Source organism: Grampus griseus, assembly GCF_964374135.1.
Source record: "Grampus griseus genome assembly, chromosome: 1".
NCBI lineage: Eukaryota > Metazoa > Chordata > Mammalia > Artiodactyla > Delphinidae > Grampus > Grampus griseus.
Window position 1 is genome coordinate 153924514 of NC_139017.1, and position 23874 is coordinate 153948387.

General features: G+C 52.2%; 1 protein-coding gene across 1 annotated transcript in view; it reads left to right on the forward strand.

Moving 5' to 3' along the window:
• GRIK3 (glutamate ionotropic receptor kainate type subunit 3) overlaps positions 1-23874 on the forward strand; it is a gene marked incomplete at both ends in the record, with an annotated part of 231117 nt that overhangs the window by 188653 nt on the left and 18590 nt on the right. Inside the window, 2 exons of the mRNA XM_082660349.1 lie at positions 3316-3519; positions 18737-18960. Of these exons, the coding sequence (XP_082516475.1) occupies positions 3316-3519; positions 18737-18960 (428 nt within the window). The remainder of the gene's footprint in view (positions 1-3315; positions 3520-18736; positions 18961-23874) is intronic.

The window sequence follows — 23874 nt, forward strand, 5'->3', positions numbered from 1 at the left end:
AGGTCTAGAGACCCATTACTAAGGCGAGCACCGTTTTAATGCTCTGGGCTTTGGCTGTTAAATATGTATGCCATCCGCAAAGCACTTCCTGAAATTAATGGCATTTTACAGCTGCTCCAAAGGCAGCGTATTTATATGAAGATGTATAGATTCTGGGGCTGGGGTGGCTTCGCAAATGAAGTGCTAATTTTAGAGGATAGGGCCTGGGAGGGTCTCGGAGAGAGGGTCAGGAAGTGAGCTATCTCAGGGACCTTTCCTGAAATAGCTTTCCGCTGCTAGCTGTGATTTTTAACCTTTGGTGACATTGGGCATGGTCTCTAGGCTGGACAGGTCACTTCAATAACAGGTCACCCCGTGCCCAGAAAGATGATAATGATATTAATAATATAATGATAATGATATTGCAGTTTACATTTGCCAGGCACTAAGTGCTTTTCACAGACTGACCCGTCTTATCCTAACAACAATCCTGTAAGGTAGATCCTATTATTATCCCCATTTTACAGAAGGAGGTCGATTTTGCTTCGGAATCTCTATGTGGTTGGTGGTTCACCTGGCAAAGAAGGTACCTTCTCTTTAATTCTTTCCTTAAGCTAACATCAGGACTACCAGGTGCCGTGGCACAGTTCGTTCACTGCTCAAGAGCATCTGACCTAACAGTTGAGATGGGATTGAAGCCTCACCCAGGCCCTCTCACCAGGCCCTGTGCCAAGGTTCAGGGCAGCACCATCCCAGAGATTAATTTGCACGAAGGCAGGGTCCACAGTAGCCTAAGTTCCCTTCCCTCCGTGTAGTCTCAGCCCCTTCCCCGGCACCTCCTCAACTCTTTTCCGCAAACTTGTGAGCTGCTTGGTTAGAGCTGGGGACGGGAGGCACTGAGATTTAGCACAGAGTCTAGCCAAAGGACCCAGCTTTTCACCCAATTAGACTGAGAGGTGGTTTGCTCAGACCCCCTTGGGGATTCAGACACTCCCTTGCCCTTTCTCTGCAACATCCCAAAGGACTGTTGAAAACCGAGAATGAATCAGGCATGGGATGGGATTTTGAGAAGCAGCGCTGCCGGGGAACCAGGGCCAGAGGATCTAGCCCGCCCTCCGCAGCAGGAGCCTGGCAAGAGGCTGCCGGTGGGTTTCTGTGCCTGAGAACCCCTGACGAGGGCCCTTCACTGCTCAGGGGCCCACAGTGTCAAGGGAATGGCCCCACCGCTTGAGAGAATGATGCGCCTCCAGATGAGGTGTGTGCTTTTCTTATGGGCGTGTGGGCGTGAGCTTCCCCCCACAGGCGGGGGGAAGGTCCCCCCCATCAGCTGAAGGCTCGAGGCATTCCTTCACGAGGGGGTACCAAGGTGGCTTGGGGGAAGGTTAAGGCCCAGAAAGAGACCAAGGAGCTACAGGCAGGAAGGACTGAGACTGAACTCCATCAGACTGTAATTCAACTCTTGTGTGACCTTGGGCAACTTACTGACCTTCTCTGAGCCTCAGTTCTCTCATCTATCAAATGGGGATAATGTCACCTATCTTTTTTTTTTTAACATCTTTATTGGAGTATAATTGCTTTACAATGATGTGTTAGTTTCTGCTTTATAACAAAGTGAATCAGCAATACATATACATATATCCCCATATCTCCTCCCTCTTGCATCTCCCTCCCACCCTCCCTATCCCACCCCTCTAGGTGGTCACAAAGCACCGAGCTGACCTCCCTGTGCTATATGGCTGCTTCCCACTAGCTATCTGTTTTACATTTGGTAGCATATATAAGTCCATGCCACTCTCTCACTTCGTCCCAGCTTACCCTTCCCCCTCCCCCCGTCCTCAAGTCCATTCTCTACGTCTGCATCTTTATTCCTGTCCTGCCCCTAGGTTCTTCAGAACCAGTTTTGTTGGGGTTTTTTTGATTCCATATATATGTGTTAGCATACAGTAATGTCACCTATCTTGAAAGCTTATGAGCCTTTTTCACTCCGAAAAAGAGTTTAAATCAATGCCTGGTGCATAGTAAGAACTCAGTAAATGATGAGTTTGCTGAGAGTTCAACCCGTCCACCTCCGTTCCTTACTCTGTGTATCTCATACTGGACGAGGTCAGTAGCTTCTTTCCAAGGTTTTCCTGCCTCTACTCCCAGTTATTCTTCGCAGGGTTGCCAGGGCTTTATTTCTAAATGAGAGATCAGACAGTCATGCCCTTTCAAAGCCCTTCACTGGCTCAAAGCCCTTCACTGGCTCCCTATCACGTGGGAGGGAGGGAACCTAATGTGGGACAGCTGTCACCTATGCTCTGGACCCACAGGCCACCTTCTGAGGACCCCCTGCCCACTAGGGAGAGGCACCATGTGACTCAGGGCCTCTGGCACAGTGAGGGGGTTAAGAGCTCCTGCTCTGGGACCACACCGACTTGAGTCAAATCCTCTCTCTCTGGCAGCTGAGTGACCTCCCACGAGTTACGTTATCCTCGTGGATTCACTTTGTACATCTACAGAACGGAGCTACTCGTATCTACCCCCAGAAGGCTGAAACTCAGGCTAAGGGAGGCAGTACCAGCTACTGTCCACTGAACCCTCCTAATCTGCTGGGCTCTGCACTGGACCCCCACGGGCACCGTCTCGTCTGCTGATTTGCTGACGCCTGGCACGTGCAAATGCAAACTATCATAGTTATCAGGAATCACTCACTGGCAGGTCCTAACACTGGGGACTAGATCCTTGGAAAGAGAGAAAGGTGTCAGGGAGCAGGGAGATCTCATCTGTTAGACAGGAGCTGGGGAGCAGTCAGGGAAGAAACGATGAAGGGCCTTCTGCAGCAGTGTGCTCACCCTGGAGCAGACATCAGAACCCCCTGGAGGGCTTCTTGTAGCACACCTTGCCAGGCCCCACCCCAGAGTTTCTGGTTCAGTATGTCTGGGTGGGGCCCGAGAATGTGCTTTTCTGACAAGTTCCCGGGTGGTGCTGCTGGTCTGGGGACCACACTTTGGGGACCACTGGCCTGTGTTGACGGTGCAACAGAGAGAGCGTGGGATTCAGAATCACAGTCTTGAGTTCGAATCCCAGTTCCACTAGTTTCTAGCTCTGTGATCATTGGACGATCAATAAGGACCTACTAAGTGCTGTGTGCACGTCAGTAGGTGGCCATCTGTGAGGCACAAAGTTGGCTCTCAGGAAGTACACTTTCCCTCTCCTGACTTAGCAGGCCATTCTGAGCAACCCCTAAAGATGGCTTAGAACACCCTTGCAGAGGACCTGGCCCAAGCTTTCTGGCCCCAGCTGGACCTGCCCCACCGACTCAGCCTTTGTCTGCCCCTCTCCCATCTGTCCCCGCAGGAGGAGCCCTTTGTCATGTTCCGGAAGTCCGACAGGACCCTGTTCGGGAATGACCGGTTCGAGGGCTACTGCATCGACCTGCTCAAGGAACTGGCCCACATCCTGGGCTTCTCCTACGAGATCCGGCTGGTGGAGGACGGGAAATATGGGGCACAGGACGACAAGGGCCAGTGGAACGGCATGATCAAGGAGCTCATTGACCACGTAAGTGAGGCGGGAGCACAAGGGACCAAGGACCTCCCAGGAGGCGTGGCTAAGTCCTCTGTGCACGTCAGGGTGGGGCATCCTGGCAGAGAGTGGCCCTGGGGGAAGGAGAGATGGAGACAAAGGAGCCATTGGTACAGGCTCACCCAGCACAGACTAAACATTGCCTGCCTTCCAGCTCAGGGCCTTCAACTTTCCAGAAGCATTTTCTATCAAATACCTGTTAATGAATGCAATGGATCTGTACCACCAGACCCCTCATATTCCTTCTCTCGTTTATCCTTACAACAACCCAGTGAGGTAGGTACTGTTATTACCACCCATTTAACAGACAAGGAAGCTGAGGCAGAGAGAGGTGAAGGTTCCCAGCTAGTAAGCAGTGGAGCTGGGACTCAAAGAATCTTTGGAGGCTCTCCGCTTCTGAAGCCTTGGGCTCTGACCTCTGCAGAAAGCCATCTGACCCCAGGACCCAGGGCAGGGAAGGTTCACATAGTAAGTCTTTGCAACCTGGAAAGCCTCAGCCAAAAGGATTATTATCACTTCGCCTCTCCAGGTACAGACAGGCAGCATCAGGGCCTTCTTGTGTTAGCCCTCCTGCGCCTGTCAGAGGGGAGCTGGGAAGGGAAGGAGGCTGGAGCTCAGAGCAAGAAGGCTCAAGCAGAGCCTCACTGGTGGAGTCATTTCCTCGGCCCTAGGAAGCGGGTCTCCCAGGGAAGGCTGGCGGCGGAGACTAATGGTAAAGAGCGTGAACTGGGGCTGGATTTGATTCCCACTCTCCCACTTACTAGCTGTGTGCTCCTGGACAAGTTTCTTAACCTCTTTGTGCCTCAGTTTCCTCAGCTGTAAAATGGGAATGATAATCATAGCCCCCTCCCCCACGGGCTGTTGTGAGGACTAAGTTCACCTATGTGTACTGCATAGTTAGTACCGTGTCAGTACCTGCTTCTGTTGTTTTTATTTTTATCATTACGGCTATTCCTTTGAGGCCGGGGAGGGGGCTTCAGAAAGTCCCTTTTTCCCCCTGAGCTCATTTCCTAACTCAACGGTGAGAATAATGATACCTGCCCTGTGTTCTTCCCCACTTGTTGTCAGAGGCGACAACTTGTGGGGAAACAGCTCCTAGATGGCGGAATTCAGTCGAAATGGGAGGGAGTGGTGTTGTCACCGTTATTGGTAATAACTGTAATTATTATGGAAATTAGTCAGCAAGCCCCACAGGCATCTCCATTTATCAGCTCCCCCCTCCCTCCGAGCTTCATGAGTGGGGCTTTGGAGCGTGGGGCTCCGGGTGGGTTCTGAGCCTGTCGCTTGCAGAGGTGAGGTGGGCTGGGGAGGAAGCGGGGATCCCGTGGACCGTGGAGGCCACATGCAGAAGTAAACGAGGCTGATGCCAGTCTTGCAACCCACAGCATCCCCAGGGGCCCGAGAGCTCTGCAGAGCCATTTGCAAAGGGGTGGATTAGAAAATCCAGCAGCAGCCAGATCTTCCTAAGCTGACCCTCAGCTGGAGAAAAGAGGGGGTCTCATCCCTGGCCTCCATGCAACCCGGTATCCATCAAGACCGTGGCCCCTGACGGCACATGCGGGCACCTTGTTAAACCCGATTCCCTACAACTGATAAGCCTGTTAATCCTAGCTTGGTGCCATTTTTAATAACATCGTAACCATTTATTAGTGTCGTCAGGTAATTAGTCTTCTCACTAGCTCATAGAAAGCGTGGTAAAAGCTTGGCAATATTATTACTTCCTTAGTAGGGATCTGAACGAAGATGTAAAAATGATGAATGCCCACCTTTGCAAGGATCTGCTCCCCGAGGCCCATTTGGAGGCCCTGGATGGAGCCTCTGACCAACAGGACTTAAGTCCTTCCCTGACACTCTGCTCATCTCTGTCCCATGCCACAGGCCTTCCAAGGAGCCAGGGTTATGGGGGAAGATAGGGTACCTAGAGGGTGTGTCCCTCTCCTGCTCACATACTTGCCTTCCCCGAAGTTGCCTCCAGCTATGGGAACAAAAAAGGTGATTGGACAGAGCAGTGATTTCTCCATCCATCATCCCATCTCTCTCCCCGATCATCACTCTCTCCATCTTTACTTCCTGCTCTCTCTCACTCCCCCTCCCCCGAAAGTCTCCTACTCTTGTCCCTGCCTTAAATTACTCCCATGTATTTTAATGACTTTGGAATTCAATAGAGATGGGTTCAAATTCAGGGTCTAGCACATTGTAGCTGACAGTGGGAAAGTTATTGAACCCCTCTGGCCTCTATTTCCACCTCTAGGAAATGGGAATAATTTTAAAAGCCTTCTGCCTAGGGTTCTTGGGAAGATTTAATGAGCTACAGAACAACATGCTCAGCACACGGGAGCTATCCTGCTCCTCCCCATTTCCTCCTGTCTAAAGTATGCACATAGGGCTTCCCTGGTGGCGCAGTGGCTGAGAGTCCGCCTGCCAATGCAGGGAACACGGGTTCGTGCCCCGGTCCGGGAGGATCCCACATGCCGCGGAGCGGCTGGGCCCGTGAGCCATGGCCGCTGAGCCTGCGCGTCCGGAGCCTGTGCTCCACAATGGGAGAGGCCACAGCAGTGAGAGGCCCATGTACCGCAAAAAAAAAAAAAAAGTATGCACATGGGTGGCCGTGATGGCAGTGGGAGAGTTGGCCCCTCGGCCGTGGTCACCCTGGTGGGCCACAGTGGCCTGGGATCTAGTCCTTGCTCCTCTGAATCCAAATTGGAGCCTCAGGGAACTGACTCATACTGATCAGACTCACGGGGGATTGAGGCACCCCCAAGGCATCACCCCCTTTCTACACTAGGGGCCTTTCCTGACACCTACCATCAAGAGCTTCTGTCCTGGCACCACGAGCCTGGGATCCTGCTAGGGATTATGGAGACGGAGCCCTAAGTATGGAAAGCCTGAAGCCGAGAGGGCACGCTGCTGCTGGAGAAGGGGGCAAGAGACAAGCCTTGAAAAGCCTTGGGTGCTAAAGTGAGGAATTTGGTTTTAATCCTGTGAGCTACGAGGCACAGCTGAAAGATGTAGAGCAAGGGGGTGACATCAAATTGGGACTTGTGCTGCCGGGCTAAGCTGGGGCCAGTCTGGAGGCCAGCACTGGGACCTGGGTGGAGGAGAGCATGGTGGCCTCTGAAGGTTGTGGTCAGAAAGGAGGAAAGTAGATGGAATAGGATGGAGACATGAAGGTAGAATTGATGAGGTTGGTGATTGGCGGCATGAAGGAGGCAAGGAGAAGGGAGGGAGGAATCAAGGACAAGTTGTGAAATTCTAGCTTGGATGGCTGGGGCGGTGGTGAGGTCATCCCCACAGGATTTGGTAGAGGTTCAGACATCATGTTGGGATTGGGGTCTCAGGAGGTGGCTGCCGTAGGGCTGGGCACTCAGAGGAGGTGGCAGGGCTGGAGGTGGAGGTTTGGAGTCACGAACATAGCCTCGGGGGAACCTTGGGACACAGACAGAAACAGAGGCGGGGATTCTGGAGAGAGAAGAGAGGAGGACCTGGGGTGGGACCCTGAATGGCATGGAAGTGTGAGGAGGGGATGAAAAAGAGGCCTCAACAAGATGCCCGAGCCCGCAAGGCCAGAGAGGAGGGAGGAGGACCAGAGAGCATGGGTGATGGAGGCCAAAGGAGGAGAGGCTTCTGGGAAGGCATGGACACAGGGTCTAAAGCAGCAGGTGGGGAGGCGGAGGGAGACGAGGACGGAACAGCATCCACGAGTTGGCACAAGTGTGCTCTCCTGGGGGTACAGGGTCAGGCCCCACACAGGCTCCTTGAACACCCCTGGCCTGGTCTCTTGCAAGCTTTCTTTTCGGAGGCCGAGGAGTCCTGTCCTGGCTGCTCTCCCAGGCCTGTGAACAGAGAAGGGGAGGCGAGGATGAACGCCCTCCAGGCCACAGGAAGCCATTCATTCATTTTTTAAAAAAATTTTTTTAACATCTTTATTGGCGTATAATTGCTTTACAATGGTGTGTTAGTTTCTGCTTTATAACAAAGTGACTCAGTTATACATATACATATGTTCCCATATCTCTTCCCTCTTGCATCTCCCTCCCTCCCACCCTCCCTATCCCACCCCTCTAGGTGGACACAAAGCACCGAGCTGATCTCCCTGTGCTATGCGGCTGCTTCCCACTAGCTATCTGTTTTTTGTTTGTTTGTTTGTTTTTTGTTTTGTTTTGTTTGTTTGTTTTTTTAACATCTTTATTGGGGTATAATTGCTTTACAATGGTGCGTTAGTTTCTGCTTTATAACAAAGTGAATCAGTTATACATATACATATGTTCCCATATCTCTTCCCTCTTGCGTCTCCCTCCCTCCCACCCTCCCTATCCCTCCCCTCCAGGTGGTCACAAAGCACCGAGCTGATCTCCCTGTGCTATGCGGCTGCTTCCCACTAGCTATCTACTAGCTATCTGTTTTACATTTGGTAGTGTGTATATGTCCATGCCACCCTCTCCCTTAAGCCATTCGTTCTTTTATCTCGAAGTTGTTACATCTCACTAGAGCATGTAAGGTGTTTTCCCTGTCTCATGGAGGCGGCTAGACCAAGATGGCTGAGACAAGGAGTGGTCATGGCTAGCCCTGGCGTGACTTCCCTTCCCCTGTGAAAGAAATAGCACTGCCCAGGTGTCCCTCTCTGTCGCCGTGTAACACTGAGAGCAGAGCAGAGAAGGTGGCACAGCTCCAAGGACCCATTTCCCCTCCTGACTCTTCTTCCAGACAGACAGTGCCTTTGGACTGTGCTGGCGCTGCCCGCACCTGGCGTGGGGCTGGGCACGCAGAGCAGGCATTGATGAATGAAGGATGTATGAATGAGCATGTGGACTTGCACACCATCCCCAGAGACACGGCCATGGGGTCATGACTACTGAGCTTCCCACCCAAGATGTGCGAGCAGAGGGTCTGGTGTCAAGGCCATGACCGACCCCGTCACGCACTGTGTCCCCTGCCTTCCAACCAAGAACCAGATCTTAGTTCTGGCCAGCATGCGTGGGTCTTAGGAGGGGCCCCAAATCCCTGTTTGGGTGGCCAGGAAAGGCTCTACCAAGCCACGTCCTTCAGGCTGGCCAGTGCACTTTGAAGCAAGGCATGCTGGGAGCTCACCTGGGGTAGGTCAGAAGCCTGGATGGGACAGAGCAGGTGAGGGCAGGGAAGCAGATGGACTGAAAAGGTAGCCTCTTGTCAGGGCAGCCAGGTTGCCCAGAGCAATGACTGAGGAGCTCTGGGGAAGCTTAGGATCTACCTGAAGATGACCAAGTAAGCAGGTGAGGGATGCAGGAAGGACTTGGGCTACATTGAGATTCACTGCAGGGTTGTCAGCTGCCGGGACCCAGCAAGCAGAGACTAGCCTGGGAAAGACCTGGAAAGAGCCTGGCAGGAGGTCAGGGTCCAGATAACCAGTGCAAGAAAGGACAAGGAGCAAAGCAGCAACAGAGCTGCAGGGGTGAGGGGGTTGCTGGAGGGAAACCAAGGGTGGGGGAAGCAACGGGAAGAAGCTGGCCCTCCCGCTGAGGATCATGCCTTCCTTCCTTCCACAAAGCTTTATGGAACCCTATCTCAGCCTGGGCTTCTGGAGGGCAGAGGCCGATGAGGCTCAGACGCTACTACTGCGTGGGTTGGGGGGGTGATGCCGGGGAGAGTCAGGGCACGGAAGAGGAGCAGAGGGGAGGGAAAGCCGATATGAGGACGCAGCATTGAGCTGGTCACCACTGAGGGCTACTAATCCAAGTCTGCACCCCAGAAAAGCCTGGCAAAGTGTGTCTCAGGACCACCTCTCAGGGGGAGGGGAAAAGGGGGAACAGGCTTATCCACCGGCACCTGACTTTCATTTCTGGGTTTGGCAGGGCAGGTATGGGAGCCAATCAGGGCCCTGCAGCAGCGTCCACAGGAAGTTATGGGGGAAGCGGGGCAGGAGAGACAGGAAAGAAGGGGACAAGAGGTGTCCAGGTGGGCAGGAGGTGACATGCTGGCAGCTTGTGCCTGCGTGAGGTTGGTCATGGCCAGAGGGTCTGACCTGGTGCATGAGACGGGTGAGCCAAGCCCACATGACGGGCCAGACCCCGGGTGGTGACTGGAGATATAGGAGCAACCAAGGTCAGCGTGGTTCCTGCCCCTCTGGGAACAAGCAATGAATCAACCAAGTTAGATTTCAGTAAAATTTTGATCGGTGCTGTGAGGAGGTATATGTACAGGGGACTTTGGGAGTATGAAACAGGGAAATGACTCAGGCTTCCCTGCAGAGGTGACTCTGGAACTGAGACTTGAAGAATGAGGAAGAGATATGCAGGGCTTAGATGGGGGTACCGACCTGGGTGGGGTCGCCGAGGTTGCTGAAGTCTCCGCCCTCATCAGGGGTCCTGCAGGGCTGGTAGGACCGTGCCGGGGCAGACCCTGGGTGGACGCCGGCCTTGTGGACAGGCAGGGAGTAGGGAAGGGGGGATCTTACAGAGATGCGAATGGAGGTGTGATGCATCCCCCATAGTGTGCCATGAAGCGGGGAACGCCAGCTGAGCTGTCCTGAAAGACAGCCCTGTGGGGACTCAGGAAGCGGCCGTTCTCCCAGGCCTGGGAAAGGCACGGGCTTCATGTCTCACTGCCGGGCATCCGTTAGCTCAGGAAACCTATGTGTGCAGCATGGGTACACGACCCCTCGGACAGGTGCTTAGGAATTTTCTAGCACCTGTCCCATGTCTTTAGATACATGTGGGCTGTTCCGAGGTTATCGGTGGCTACAGTGCTGAGTGTTAAGTGTGGCGCTGGCCGGCTGGTGGGACATGAGTGGACACCACCTGGGACTCAGGGTACCCCCCAAAAGAATTGCAGTGCACGAGGCCCTGAAGGAGGGCTCGCTGGGTGACCTCTTCTAAACCTCAGAGGGTGGATCGAGCCAATGCTCCCACTGATTAAGGGATTCACTTGTTCATTCAATTGGTTCAGTTAAGCCCCGTGCTAGGCACCGTGGATACAGTGTGAACTAAACGGTCAGGATCCCTTCCCTGAGCCGCAGGATCTTACATTCTAGCGGAGGAAACAGGCAGGCAGTAATCTATGAATGTATGAATAGACGTAAGTATTCCACAAGAGGAGTGTGGCCAGGTGAAAGAGCTTCCCTGGCTGGCAGACTGGCGCCTGAGCTGAGAGGCCCTGCGCATCAGAAACCAGTGGGGAGTCCTGGAGGAAGGTCCTAGAGACTTGTGAGAGTTGGGAAATACCTTCCCTGTCCTCCTAGTCATCAGCATTCAGAGAAATCCAGGGAAGGGGTCTGGGTCATTTCTGGCTCCCTGGCGGGTAACAGAAAATGGTACATGAGGGACAGATGAAGGAGGACATAGACTTGGAAAGATGTCACCCAACATCAGCCATGGCCTTTAGACTGTGCACTCTGGTCTCCCAGCCTCCAGGTAGGCTGGCAGATGTGATGGGAAGATCTGGTGTCTAAGACACCACCATTACCTCACTGTGTCCCACCTTCCTCCCAGCTGGGGAACAGACCTTGGTTCTGGCGTATAGGCATTGGACCCAACCCCTGTTTACAAGGCCAGGAAAGGCTCTGCCCAAGTCCCCTCTCTCAGCCTAGAACAGGGCACTTCAAAGCAAGGCATGATGGGAGCTCACCTGGGGGGCAGGACAGAGTCCCAGATGGAGTGGGGCAGGCTTGGGGTAGAGGACACAGATGGACCGCAGAGACGGCCCCATCCCCAGGGCAGCCAGGTCGCCCAGGGCTGCCACTGCGGATGCTGTGGAGCTGAAGATGTCACCAGGACCTGCCTGAGGAGAGCCATGAGGACCAGTGAGGGCTATCAATGAATGCTAGGGACCACTGATAGGTCATAAGTAAGGGTACCCATCAAGGACAAGGGCACAGGGTGCAGGGTCCAAACACTGCAGGGAGGCTGATGAGAGACAGGCAGGCTGGGCCAGACCCCGGCAGACTGGCAGGGGTCAGAGTGACCTCAGGAAGAATGGGGGAGCTGAACAGGGAAACAGAGGCCAGAGCTCAGCCCGTTAGGCTGGAGTAAGGGTTGATCAGGACTCTTGGGGGTACTTTGATGCTCAGTCTTCCAACAAAACTTTACTGAGCCCCTTCTTTTTGCCTGCCTTTGTGCTAATCCTAGAGATACATCAGTGAGTGAAATAAATGTAGTCCCTGCCCTCCTGGAGCTTATATACCAGCAGAGGAGCTAGATATTAAGCAATGACTTATAGATCAAAATTCATGTGTGGTAAGGGCATTGAGGACCAGCACAGGGGCTATGGGAATGTACAACTGGGACCTCACAGCCCGTGGAGGGAGGGTGCTCCCTGCCCCCAGCTCCTTGGGCTTGGCTGGGCAGGGCCTCTCTGGGCAGGTGCCATCTTCAGGGCCCTGTGGGATGGGGAAGGAGAACCCCCAGAGACAGGAGATGGAGCCGTGGGGCGTCCATCCCCAGGGCCCTGTGGCTATGAAGCAGGGAGGACCCGCCCATCCTTCCTGGAGGACAGAGGCACAGCTTGAAGGCTTTTGGGACTCAGGAATCACCAGTTCTCCAGGCCAGGGAAAGGCACGGCATCATTCCTCACCATCAGGCCATGAGGTTGCTGTCGGCTCAGGAAGCTGGCTTGTGAATCACAGGCGTTGGTAGTTGACCCATCCGCTGGCACTCATGAATCTACTTGCACTCGTTTCCCCTCTGTTCAGACGTGTGGGTTGTTAAGGCCATTGGCTGCCAGGCTTACGTCCAGGGCCTTTCAAGGGGCACTGTGTTTTCTTAAGCTTGGAGAGGCCAGGGTTCATCAGCAGATACTGTCTGTGACTGGCTTTGCCCTCTTAGAAAGTGCCAGGTGCCCCAGCCAGCTGGCTCTGAGGACACACTTGCTGGGTGTCTCTCCTAAACCAGCAACGCCCCATTCATTCAGTCCCCAAATCTCTACCGAGGGCCTGCTGTGAGCCAGACACTATGCTAGGTGGGGGGAATAGAATAGTGAAAAGACACAGGCTCAGGCCCGGCTCTCATGAGCTTATGGGCCAGTGGGGGGAGAAATCACACAATACCTCTAAAATCACAAATAAGATCAGGCTAGGACAGCCAATACCTGGTGCTGTGAGAGTCATCACCAGGGAGGCCTGATTTCACCTGGGGATTTTGTCTGTGGAAGTGATGCTGGAGCTGAAATCTGAAGGAGAAGCAGGCATTAGCTCAACAAAGAGTTCAGAGAGGAAGAAGTTCCAGGTAGAGAAAAATACCGTGCAAAGGTCCTGAGGTGAGCATGGACTGGAGGGTCTGAAAGAAGCCAGTAGGAAGAGAACCAGGGGAAAACAAGATGGGAGGTAAGGCTGCAGAGGCAGGCAGGGCTAGATGTGCACTTTCCAATTCACTAGCCACCAGCCACATGGGGTTATTTAAATTTAAACTTAAATTAATTAAAAGCAATTGGTTAAATTAATTTAAATTACTTAATTTAAAATTAATGAAATCAAAGTATAAATTGAGTTCCCCAGTTCTACAAGCCACATTTCAAGTTCCACATGTGGCTAGTGGCTACCATATTGGACAGTGCAGGTACAGAACGTTTCCATCATTGCAGAAAGTACTATTAGACAGCACCAGGTAGATCGTGAATGGCTTAATGAACCCATAACAAGAATTTTTTATCTGAAGGGCAGAGGGAAAAGTCTTGACATATATTAAGCAGCATTGGGAATCAGAAAAGATTCTAGTTGGAGAAACAAAACTTTGGGAAAAGACTGGAAGGTGAATTCCATGGATCCCACACACCAGAGATGTGGGCAGAGAGCCAGCAGACAGAGCCCTGGGGACAAGTCCTGCCTATGTGGCAAGAGTGAGACTAGGTTTCTTGGGTGGCTTTGGCAGTAGAAGTACAAGGACCTGGAGAGAAGTTGGGGCTAGTCAGCATGTTCCTGTAGCCACAGGGCTCCCAAGCCTAACCAGGTGATGTGAAGTGTATGCTGGGGAGACCCAGGCAGTCATGGTCAGAAGGCAGAGTCAAGTTCAGGTCTCTGGGAATGCAGCGTGGGCTCGCGCAGGGCAGGGTGGGTCCAACCGTAAGGCCTGCCTATCAGAATAGGACAGGTGCAGGGGAAGGGCTGGCAGTGGGAGGTGCAGGGAGTTACATGCACCCTGCCCAGCGTCCTAGGTGGCACGTGTGTGAGTGTCCTAGGGCTGCCACAGCAAATGACCACAAACTAGGGGGCTTAAAAACACAGAAATGTAAAAAAAAACAAAACACAGAAATTTATTCTCTCTCAGTTCTGGAAGCCAGAAATCAGAAGTCAAGGTGTGCACAGAGTCGGTCCCTTTGGAGGGAGCATCTGCTCCAGGCCTCTCTCCTAGCTTCTAGTGTGGCTGGCAATCCTTGGCATCCTTGGCTCGAAGTGGCATCACTTCAGTCTCTGCCTCCCATCACATGGCCTTCTCTGTGTGTATCCGTGTGTCCTCTCTTCTTCTTATAAGGATACTAGTCATTGGATTTGGAGCTCACCCTAATTCAGTATGACTTCATCGTAACCTGATGACTTCCACAAAGACCTAATTTACAGAGCTTCTGGGTTGGTGGACACGGAGATGTGGGGAGAGTGGCACGCCCAGAGAAAGAGAGAAAGCATGGAAGCTCCGCACCCTTTCCCGCATAACTTTCCCTGTGTATCTTCTTCATCTAGCTCTTCCTGAGTTCTATGCTCTTATAATAACCAGTAACGTTGAGTGGTTGCACCATTTCACATATCCACCCACAACCTACGAGGCACCCAGTTGCTTTGCATCCTTATCGCCACTTGGTATTATCAACATTGTTTTCTTTTGGCTCTTCTGATAGGTATGCAGTAGTATTAGGGGAATTTTAAACCACTTGGGGAGTGTTGCTAGGGGACATATGAGGGAAATACGGTGACACAGAGAGTCTGAATAAAAAACAGGCTCATGCCAGGAGCCTTCCACAAGGCTGCACATTCAGGAGAGGGTGTTTGCACACTGATGGCTTTAGGGGCACTCAGTGGGAGTCAGGGAGAAACAGATCTATGCGGAAGTGGACATGCCCACTGAAGATAGAGAAAGTGTGTCCTCCCTAGGCACAGCCCCAGCTACGCTACCCAGGAATTTCTCCAAGGTTGTTTAGTCCCAGTGGCAATTAATAAAATACTGTTTTAGGTGGCGGTGAGCGGGGGAGCCTATTTCCAAATAAGGTCACGTTCACAGGTACCCAGGGTGAGGACTTGAACATGTTTGGGGAGGGGGTGCCCAATGCACCCCACACTGCACATGGCTGGTATGGTAGAGTGGTAAAACATCGGGGTTTGAGGTCACAGTGAACTGGGTCCAAGTACTGGCTCAGCCACTCTCCAGCTTGGAAGGTGGCTACGCTCATCACCGTACCACGAACGCCACCGGCCACTCACCAGCTTGACCAAACCTCCTAGCCTGACGAGCCACAGTACCCTCACCTGGAATGTGGGGATCATGTTTAGTGCCTCATGGGGCCACCGGGAGGGTTGCATAAGGTAACGTAGGTAGTACACTTAGCAATGCTTGGCGTATAAGAAGCATCTATGAAAGATAGTAGTTCTGACTATTTTAACTATAGCAGTCCGCAAGCAGACGCCCTGGGGGATCCCCAACCGAGAGGCGGAGCACATACATGGGGAATCTGGTGGGGACCATACTTGGGAACCCAAGTAGGCAGGTGCCAACTGGGCCACCAGACACAGGTAGCAAGCTGAGGCTTGCCAGGTTTCGCTCTGGGGTATGCGGCTATAGCATCCCACCAGCAGCCAAAGTGCCTGGATACTAAGGGCAGAAATGTGGAGCTGTAGCTAGTTAAGTCATTCTTGCCTTCACTTCTGGTTGTGGAGACGTGGTAAAGCAAATGGTGCCAATTGACCTTATGTGAGCATGGAGGAGAGCAGGACAGCTGGAGCCAGGCGGGCGCGGACAGATTCTTGGGAAGTGGAGAGCTGCTTATGGGGATGAAGTGGTGTCCTGGATGGGCTGTCCTACCTGGTCCAGAGGTTTATTTTTCTTAAAAAGGTATGGAAAGGTCTTCAGTGAGGCAGAAGGGCTAACAAATCACCCCTAAGACCAATGAATGTGGTGCACGAGCCAGAGGTTTGGTTTGTTCAGGGACGTGATTACTGTAAGTATGAGAGCAAGGACATTGCACCTTCTGTGAGCTTCAGTTTCCCTCCATAGATAATACGGGTTGGAATAGATGTTGCTAAAGGTCTCTGGTCCAGCTCTGACAGCCTATGATTTTATGAATCATCCTCAAAGAAAACTTGCACAAGTGGGAAGAGCCTGCCAAGATTGGGCCTTTCATTCTGAGTAATGAACTGAAACAACAAAGGCTTGACATCTGTTCAGCTCTTTCAAGGGAAGTTGGACAAAATAAGGCCTTTTTCAGGGAAATCGTAACCAACGGTGAAATGCAGTATTTCCTGCCTAAACCAAAAGCAAAGTGGAGAACTCCAGCCTTCCTGAAGCCCAAGGGAGAACACACATCAAAACTTCCTGTGAAGAAGGTCAGGTTGACCAGTTGTCTTGCTGCTGTAGGCACAGGTGCCTTCTAACACCATTAGAACCTGAGAGCAGAAAGGCTGGTGGGGAGATTCTGAAGGTTCTGAAACCATCTGGGGGAAGAAAGAGGGCCTCTGGCCCTGTGGTTGGCTTCCTCGCCACTCCTGGCACACTCGTGGTGGGAAAGACATTGGCTGCAAACACACTGACCCCTCAGTTACTAACACTGTCATCCAACCTGCCATCAAAAGCCCAAGGAAGATTTGCCACCATTGACTTTGAGGTTCTTCCCAAGAATCCACTACAAGCCCCAGAAGCCATTCCCAGAGACCAGTTCCAAATGCATTCTGAACAGTGATGATGACTCTGGAGTCAGAACAGAGCCTCCCAAAGCAATGTGCTTTGAAGGGGCAGGGCTAGGGGAGGCCAAGTTCTAGAATGATGTCATGCCAACATTATAGAGAATCTTAGAACTTCAGGACTGAAAGGGACCTTCCAGAATGTCCCACCCCAGCTCCCACTCCAATTGGAGTCCTATCCACAGCCTCCAACAGGGGCCCCCTTCACCAGAAGCTCCATGAGAGCAGAACTGGGTCTCTTGCTCACTGGTGCACAGTAGGTCTTGAGCAAATACACATTAGTCCCACTGCACCTTCCCCAACAGTTCTCTCTCCTTTTGTTGCTTTCCTTTGTGCACACCCTGAAATGAGAGGGCTCCAGGGAGCTAGGGTGGCAGCAGCTGCCTGTGTCTTCTTCCTCTGCCTTCAAAGCTAGGCAAGTTCCAGCTCACACATTTAGAAGCTTACAAAAGGAAGGTCCCAGTATGAAACATCCCTTGTAATAGGCCCCTCCTCCCTGACTTTCCCAGGTTCTAAGATTCACCGAATCCTTGGGCTCCTAGTGTCAATAATCAGCCGTGGGGGCTGACATTAGAAGGAGAAACATTGGGGTTATGTGCCAGTGCCCCCCAGCCTGGAGCAGTGCCCCCCAGCCAGTGCCAGTGCCCCACAGCCTGGAGCACCTGCAGAGTCATTTAGGAGCTGGGGCTCTACCCATACCAGTCCTCCCTGTCTTGAAGTTTCATTTCAACTTGGTTGCTGGTTCCTATTCTAGGATCGGTGTAGTCAGAGATGTGTTAATAGCTACCACTTAGAAAACAATTTGATTAACGTCTGTCTGCCCTACTAGACTATAAGCCCCAGGAGGGCAGAAACCATGTCTGTGTGGCTCAGCTGCGTATCCCTAGTGCCTAGTGAAGCTCACAAAACAATTAATTGTTTAAATACTCAGTTAATTAATTAAGCTGGGCCAAGTCAGTGGATGATTGCCTAGAGACTATTGTTTGGAAGGGGGTTCTCAGAGGCAGCTGCCGCCCTTAGCAAAAGGGTCTTTAGTGCTGGTCTTTAGGACTCAGCCTCTCTTTCTGTCCTGCCCCACCCGAGGAAGGGAAGTGATAACTTGGTTCACATTCTGGTGTGTAAATATCCACAGGAGCCCAAGGCACAGCCTCTCGGAGGGACACATTATTAGTTAACAAATATTGCAAAGGCTGAGACGGGGCTGGGGAGTAGAGAAGCAAAGCAGTGAGTCAACCACAGTCCCAACTGTGCTTAGCGACTCATAGGCAAATAGGCAGATATGACACAAAGACACACAGCTGCACAGACTGCCATTTCAACTGAGCGGGTTAGGACCTTACCGTGGGACAGCGTGAGCTTCATGGGAGTTTAGAATTGGAGGATATCAGGGAGGGCTTCTTGGAAGACATAGCCTATGCAAAGGAATATGGAAGGCGGTGAGAGTTAGACAGCAGGAAGAGACATTCTCAACAGGGTACCGTGTGTGCAAAGCATGGAGGTCAAGAAGGGAACGTGGTAAACAGGAAGCAGCTTAGTGGGGCCTTGTGCAAGAGGAGAGCAGTGAGGAAAGCCTGCAAAGATGGAAGTGAGAGATTGTAGATTTTTAGTCAGAAAAAGCTCAGACCAGAGATACAGACCTTTAATCATTCCCCTTGTTAAAATTGTGATGGGCTAAGATTGATCAACTTATGGGCATCCCTAGCCTTCCCCAGTCCCTTCCCTTCCTCCTCTGCTCTGTTCTCTTGCCTCCCCTCTCCTATTAAAGAGGGCTCTGAAGTTGCCTGTTTAGTTTCTTCCCCACCCTTTCCCTCCAAAGAGAGTATTATTTTTGCCCCACTGGTTTTGGGGGCTTTGAGGATATATAGAATATCCAAAATGGCGTGAAGCGTGCAAGAAGTAGATAGGAGAGGAAACCAGATATAAATAAGGGTTGCTGTGGATTCTGTGTCCTCTTCATGACCTTTGATAGTCACAAAGAGAGAACACCAGCTATTTTTAAATGTTTGAAGATTGCTGCACTGTATTTGAAAGGCACCATTTTGAGAATGGACCACATGGGTTACAGCTGCAATAGGGTTCCATTCTCTGCATGTTGATACCACTGTCCTTTTCCTCAAGGCCATGAGCTCTTGGAGAACAGGGGTTAGATCTAATTCATTATTGTCTCCCAGCACCCTGGGCATGGCCTGGCCCGGAAGAAGGGTCAGTAAATATTGAAACTAAAGAGTGGTGAAGTGATCCAGGGCTCAGGCAACAGAGCCAGGCCTCCTCCCTTCAAGAAGGGGTGCTCTGTCCCCTGCTAGCCTTAGGCTTTGCTCATAGGCTGTCTGTCTCTCGTTGCAGAAGGCAGATCTGGCTGTGGCCCCCCTGACCATCACCCACGTCCGCGAGAAGGCCATCGACTTCTCCAAGCCCTTCATGACCCTCGGTGTGAGCATCCTCTATCGCAAGCCCAATGGCACCAACCCCAGTGTCTTCTCCTTCCTCAACCCCTTGTCCCCAGACATCTGGATGTACGTGCTCCTCGCCTACCTGGGTGTCAGCTGTGTCCTCTTTGTCATCGCCAGGTAAGGGCAATGCCTTGACCAGAGGTCTGGCCCAGGGCTAGAGGCTCAGGGAGCCAGGCAGTTCCCCCCATCCTCAGCAATTGGCACAGAAGGCCCAGGTTCAGGCCACTGCTGTACCTGCTCTCCTGCCTCCCTCCGTGAGGCTCAGATCCTTTCATATCGCTCAGGGATCACTCCATGGCCTCTGAGCTTGAATCCCCCAGTCTCCACCCTGGTCTGCGTCCATGACTCTGAGAGGCAGCAGTTGTATCCCAGGTCCTATGAGAAGGAGAGGTTAAGTCACTGCCCAAGGCTGTACCACCTGGGCCAGGCACCCAGTACAGCAGACCCAGGCGCATTGGGTGGCCCAGCAGGTAGCTTGAAACTTGGCAAACAGACTGTGTCCATCCAGTCCACAACAGCAGGGGGAACAATGCCACATAAACTCACACGCATGCACACATGCAGAAACTTGGCACACGCACATACCTGCCTCTAACGCGTACTAGCAATACCCTTGCATGTTTAGTTGTTCACATGAAGTAGACACAGCACATCCTTACTGGTGGGTGGTAGGGAGAGGTCACTAGGAAACAGGTTTAGCTCAGTGTTTACCAAGCCCCATGCTCTGTCCTTTACAGCCAATTATCTTATTTAATTCTCACAGCCTCCCATGAAGGGGAGACATCTGGACTCAGAAAGGCTCAGTACGCGCCAAGGCCATCCTAGCAATAAGGGACACATCCGGCAAGTGACCTCAGGTCACCAAGTGTTTTATCTGCAACCCACATCTCTGGCCACCTGGACGTGCGTGTTCTGTTCCTGTCCCAAGTTGGTGGCTCCTGGGCCCTCTGCCTCCTGCCTCCAGGCTCCAGCCCCAGCCCCTGCCCCTGCCCTGGTTCTTTTTTCTCTAAATTCTAACACGGTGTGAAGCGAGACTTCTCCGGAGAAGCAGTTTGAGATCCAAGGACTTGGTGTTTCGGCCTTTTTCTCTCCTGAGTCTTCTTTGAAAGCCTTCCCCCAACCCTGCTTCTTTTCACTCCCTCCTCCCACACAGAGACAGACCAAAGGGAAGGATGTGAGAGAGGAAATTGTCCTGCCTCCGAAGCTCTTTGCTGCCGGCAGGCCTGATGCTGCCTGCCTGCTCGCCCAGCCGGCAGCCCAGCCTGCCACAGAGAGACCTTCATTATGCCTCTTGTCTCTAATGGTCTAACAAGCCTTTGAAAGCCAGGAGCCATTCTCCAGAGCTCTCACCATAATTTTAGCAGCTCCAGCCGGCCTCTTGGCTCCCACCCCCTTGCAAACAGCTGGAGTTTTTCCAGCATCAGCGTTGCTCATTTGATGTGCCTCCCATCCCCCTCTAATTCCTGGCCTTTCATCAGCTGCTGGCAGCCCAACCTCCTTCCCACCCACTACCTCCTGGCCAGGCAGGTAGGAGCCCCCCCTCTCAAGGTTAGGCTGGGAAGACTTTCTGGAAGAGATGGGATTTCTGGAGCTGCTGGAATGACACAGGATGCCGGAGAGAGAGGAGAGGGACAAGGGTCTTGGCCACAGAGCCATGAACAGCATCGTAGGACAATTGTCACACAGTGTAACACTCTGATGACACAATTCACACTCATCCTGTCAAATCCTTACGGCAGTCCTGTGAGGTCGGTACGATTATCTCCACTCTACAAAAGCAGAAACTGAGGCTCACAGGGGTTAAGTCTTTGCCCAAAGTCAGAAAGCCTTTCTGTGGAGTGTTAGGCTTCAAACCAAGACTTGCCCGACTTTAAATCAGGGGTGGCACACACAGGAAGCATGAGGGAGTGAAGCAGGCTGGGTGGTAGGCGGCAGGGAGTAGTGGGGACTGAGGCAAACTCGAGCACACACGTGGAGAAAAGGGTGACTACCACTCAGCTCCAACCGACTGTGCTAAACAGGAACACAGACCAGTGCTGCGGGGTCCATGATTTTAGAGAGACGTTCAGATTTTCATGTGAAGCCTCATGGCTTTTATAAGTAGCCACTAATTTGATTTTTTACAATACTGGTGAGGTCGAGCACAGCACATCTGTAGTGTGGATGTGGCCCTCTGTCCCCTCGCCTCCACGTGGCCTGTGTCCTTTGGACCACTCCTTGCTGGCTGCCGGAGAGCTGGACACAGCTGCCCAAGAGGTGGGGTCTGCGAAGGGTGGGCAGGTGTCCAGGCCCCCTCCGGGCAGCTCCAGCAGGGCACAGGGCTGTCCATCCTAAAAACTGGCCTGGGGCTTCCCTGGTGGCGCAGTGGTTGAGAGTCCGCCTGCCGATGCAGGGGACACGGGTTCGTGCCCCGGTCCGGGAAGATCCCACATGCCACGGAGCGGCTGGGCCCGTGAGCCATGGCCGCTGAGCCTGCGCGTCCGGAGCCTGTGCTCCGCAATGGGAGAGGCCACAACAGTGAGAGGACCGCGTACAGCACAAAAAAAAAAAAAAAAAAAAAACTGGCCTGACCTGTGCCTGTCTAGCATCAGGGGTCCAGGCATTGACCAAGGCATTTCTCTGCCACCAGGATATTCTGCCTCATGCTCAGTGAGAAAAAAGGAAGGGAGGGCGGATGCTTCTCACCACAGAGAGCAGGACAGTTGGCACTCATGACGAGGAGATAATCCTAAGTGCCTGACCCCAGAGGCAGGGCCGGGGGCGAGCCGCCAGTCCAGCCCCCAGGAGTCACATTCCGGCCAAATCCAGTACAGATGAGAGTCCCAGGGAAGAGATGGTCCCGGCCAGTCAGTGCTCTGTCTGCCCTTCTACCCAGGGGCCGGTGTTTAGCCTTCTCCTCTGAGGGGACACAAAGTATCTCCAGGTCAGCCTCTACCAGCTCCGACTTACTTGCAAGACTGAGAGAACCCGTTGTAGCCACAAAAGCCATAAGTCCGAGATCCATCACTCACTTTGGTGGCGCCCTCCGGCGCCCATCCCATCCTCTTCCCTCCGGTGGCCTTGGAGTTCGAATCTGGGCCTTTCCACCCACTGACCGCAAGATTGCAGTCACCTAGACTGCTCCAAGCCACCTCCCCACCTGTAAAGTGGGCGCCTGCTGCACTGTCGGCCTCTCGAGGGGTAGTGAGGACCCAGGTCTATAACAGTACTTGATAACCAAGAGGCCCATTTGAGACCAGTTATTTTTATCATGGTAAGCAATTCCACCTCTGGGAATTTATCCTGTTGAAAGTCACCACTGAGCCCCACTTTACAGTTCCCCCAAATCTAGAAAGCCTTCTCAGCAAAGCCCTAGACAAGGCTGCCCTTTGGCCTAGGTACCCACGGAAGTGTGGCCAAGGATGTTTCTTTCAGCAGAGTGTACCACAGTGGCAAATAGGGCCAGCCTAAGTGCCGTCAGAGAGGAATGGTTAAAAACACCTATTGACTAAAAAAGTGATACAAATGACCTTATTTACAAAACATAAATAGACTCACAGACATAGAAAACAAACTTAGGGTTACCACAGGGGATGGTGGGGAGGTGGGGGGGAGAGATAAATTAGGAGTTTGGGGTTAACACATACACACTAGCGTATATCAGACAGGTAAGCAACAAGGACCTACTGTATAGTACAGGGAACTGTACTCAGTAGCTTGTCATAACTTATAATAGAAAAGAATCTGGAAAAGAACATATATGGAATTGAATCACTATGCTATACACCTGAAACTAACACATTGTAAATTAACTATACCTCAATTTTAAAAATGTATTAAAAAACACCTATTAACTAGTTATAGGGAATAAAGGGGATCAGGAAGGACTGATCTGGAAAGAGGCTGGTGACTTATTAAGCGAAAAGCCAAGATCTAAGACAAGATCTATGATATGATTTTGTGTGTGTGTTAAAGGATTATGCCATATATCATGTATATACTTTGTATATGTGTGTGTACGTTTAAAAATCAGGGCTCATGAGAGCTCATCAGAAATCATCTTTACTTTGTCTCTCACCCACCTTCCAGTGCGTTCAGAGGTGAATTTCTTTGCCCCAGTGAAAGTCCTGCCAGGACCTGTCATTTTGGCTTGCTTCCAGAGCTCAGAAACCCTAGGTCTCTCTCTAAAGCACAAACACACTGTTTCAACTCAAAAGTTAGAAGGCTAAGTCTGGTATAGTCCTCAACATTTCTACCCTCATTCACAGACCAGACTTCTCCCCTCGCCCCCACGGAGGCCCCCTTCGGCAGCGCCTCCTTGGTCGGCCCACTCCCCCGCTCAGCACCGGGTCCTCTAGCAGCCCCTGCTCCATGGCTTCTCCCTGTTGGAGTCCCATCGCCCTTCTTGGATAGGAGTCAAGGTGGATCTGGGCTGGATCTCTCTTCTACATGGGCCCATCTGGTCCAGGGAAACGTCCTTAGCCCTGGCCATGTCTGGGCCTGCAGGCCGGTGCCGTGCAGCAAGGACTCACCCTCCTGCCTCACCTAAGAAGCACGTATCAGCCCGACCCCTGCCCTCCAGACTTCCCAGATGGTGTCCACCACATCTGCTCCTTCCAGAGCCACCCCCGAGCTCCCCCAGCCGCCCTGTGGAAGCTGCTCTCCCTAGACTTCAATGCAGGGGCCCCTGAACACACAGCTCTCCAAAGGCTTTCTCGAAAACCCTTCTCACAACAGTCTCTCATCTCTACTCTCTTCATCCTCTGTCTCTTTCTTGTGGATGTTTAGAGCCTCTAACCAGTTCGTGGTCATTCACTTTGAAAATCCCCATCTTGGTTTGAAGCCTCACTTTGCACTTTCCTATCTGGCGGACCTTCCTGCTTTGTGAAAACAAAATTCTTCTCATGTGAGCATTGGTGATCAATGTTTAATTGACTAAAGCTTTTAGAAGGGGGATAGAAAGTCACAACATCACACTTAAAGCTCATCACACTTTAAAAAACAAAACAAAATTCTATCCGACATGTCTCTCCTTCCGGGTCTCTCATCTCA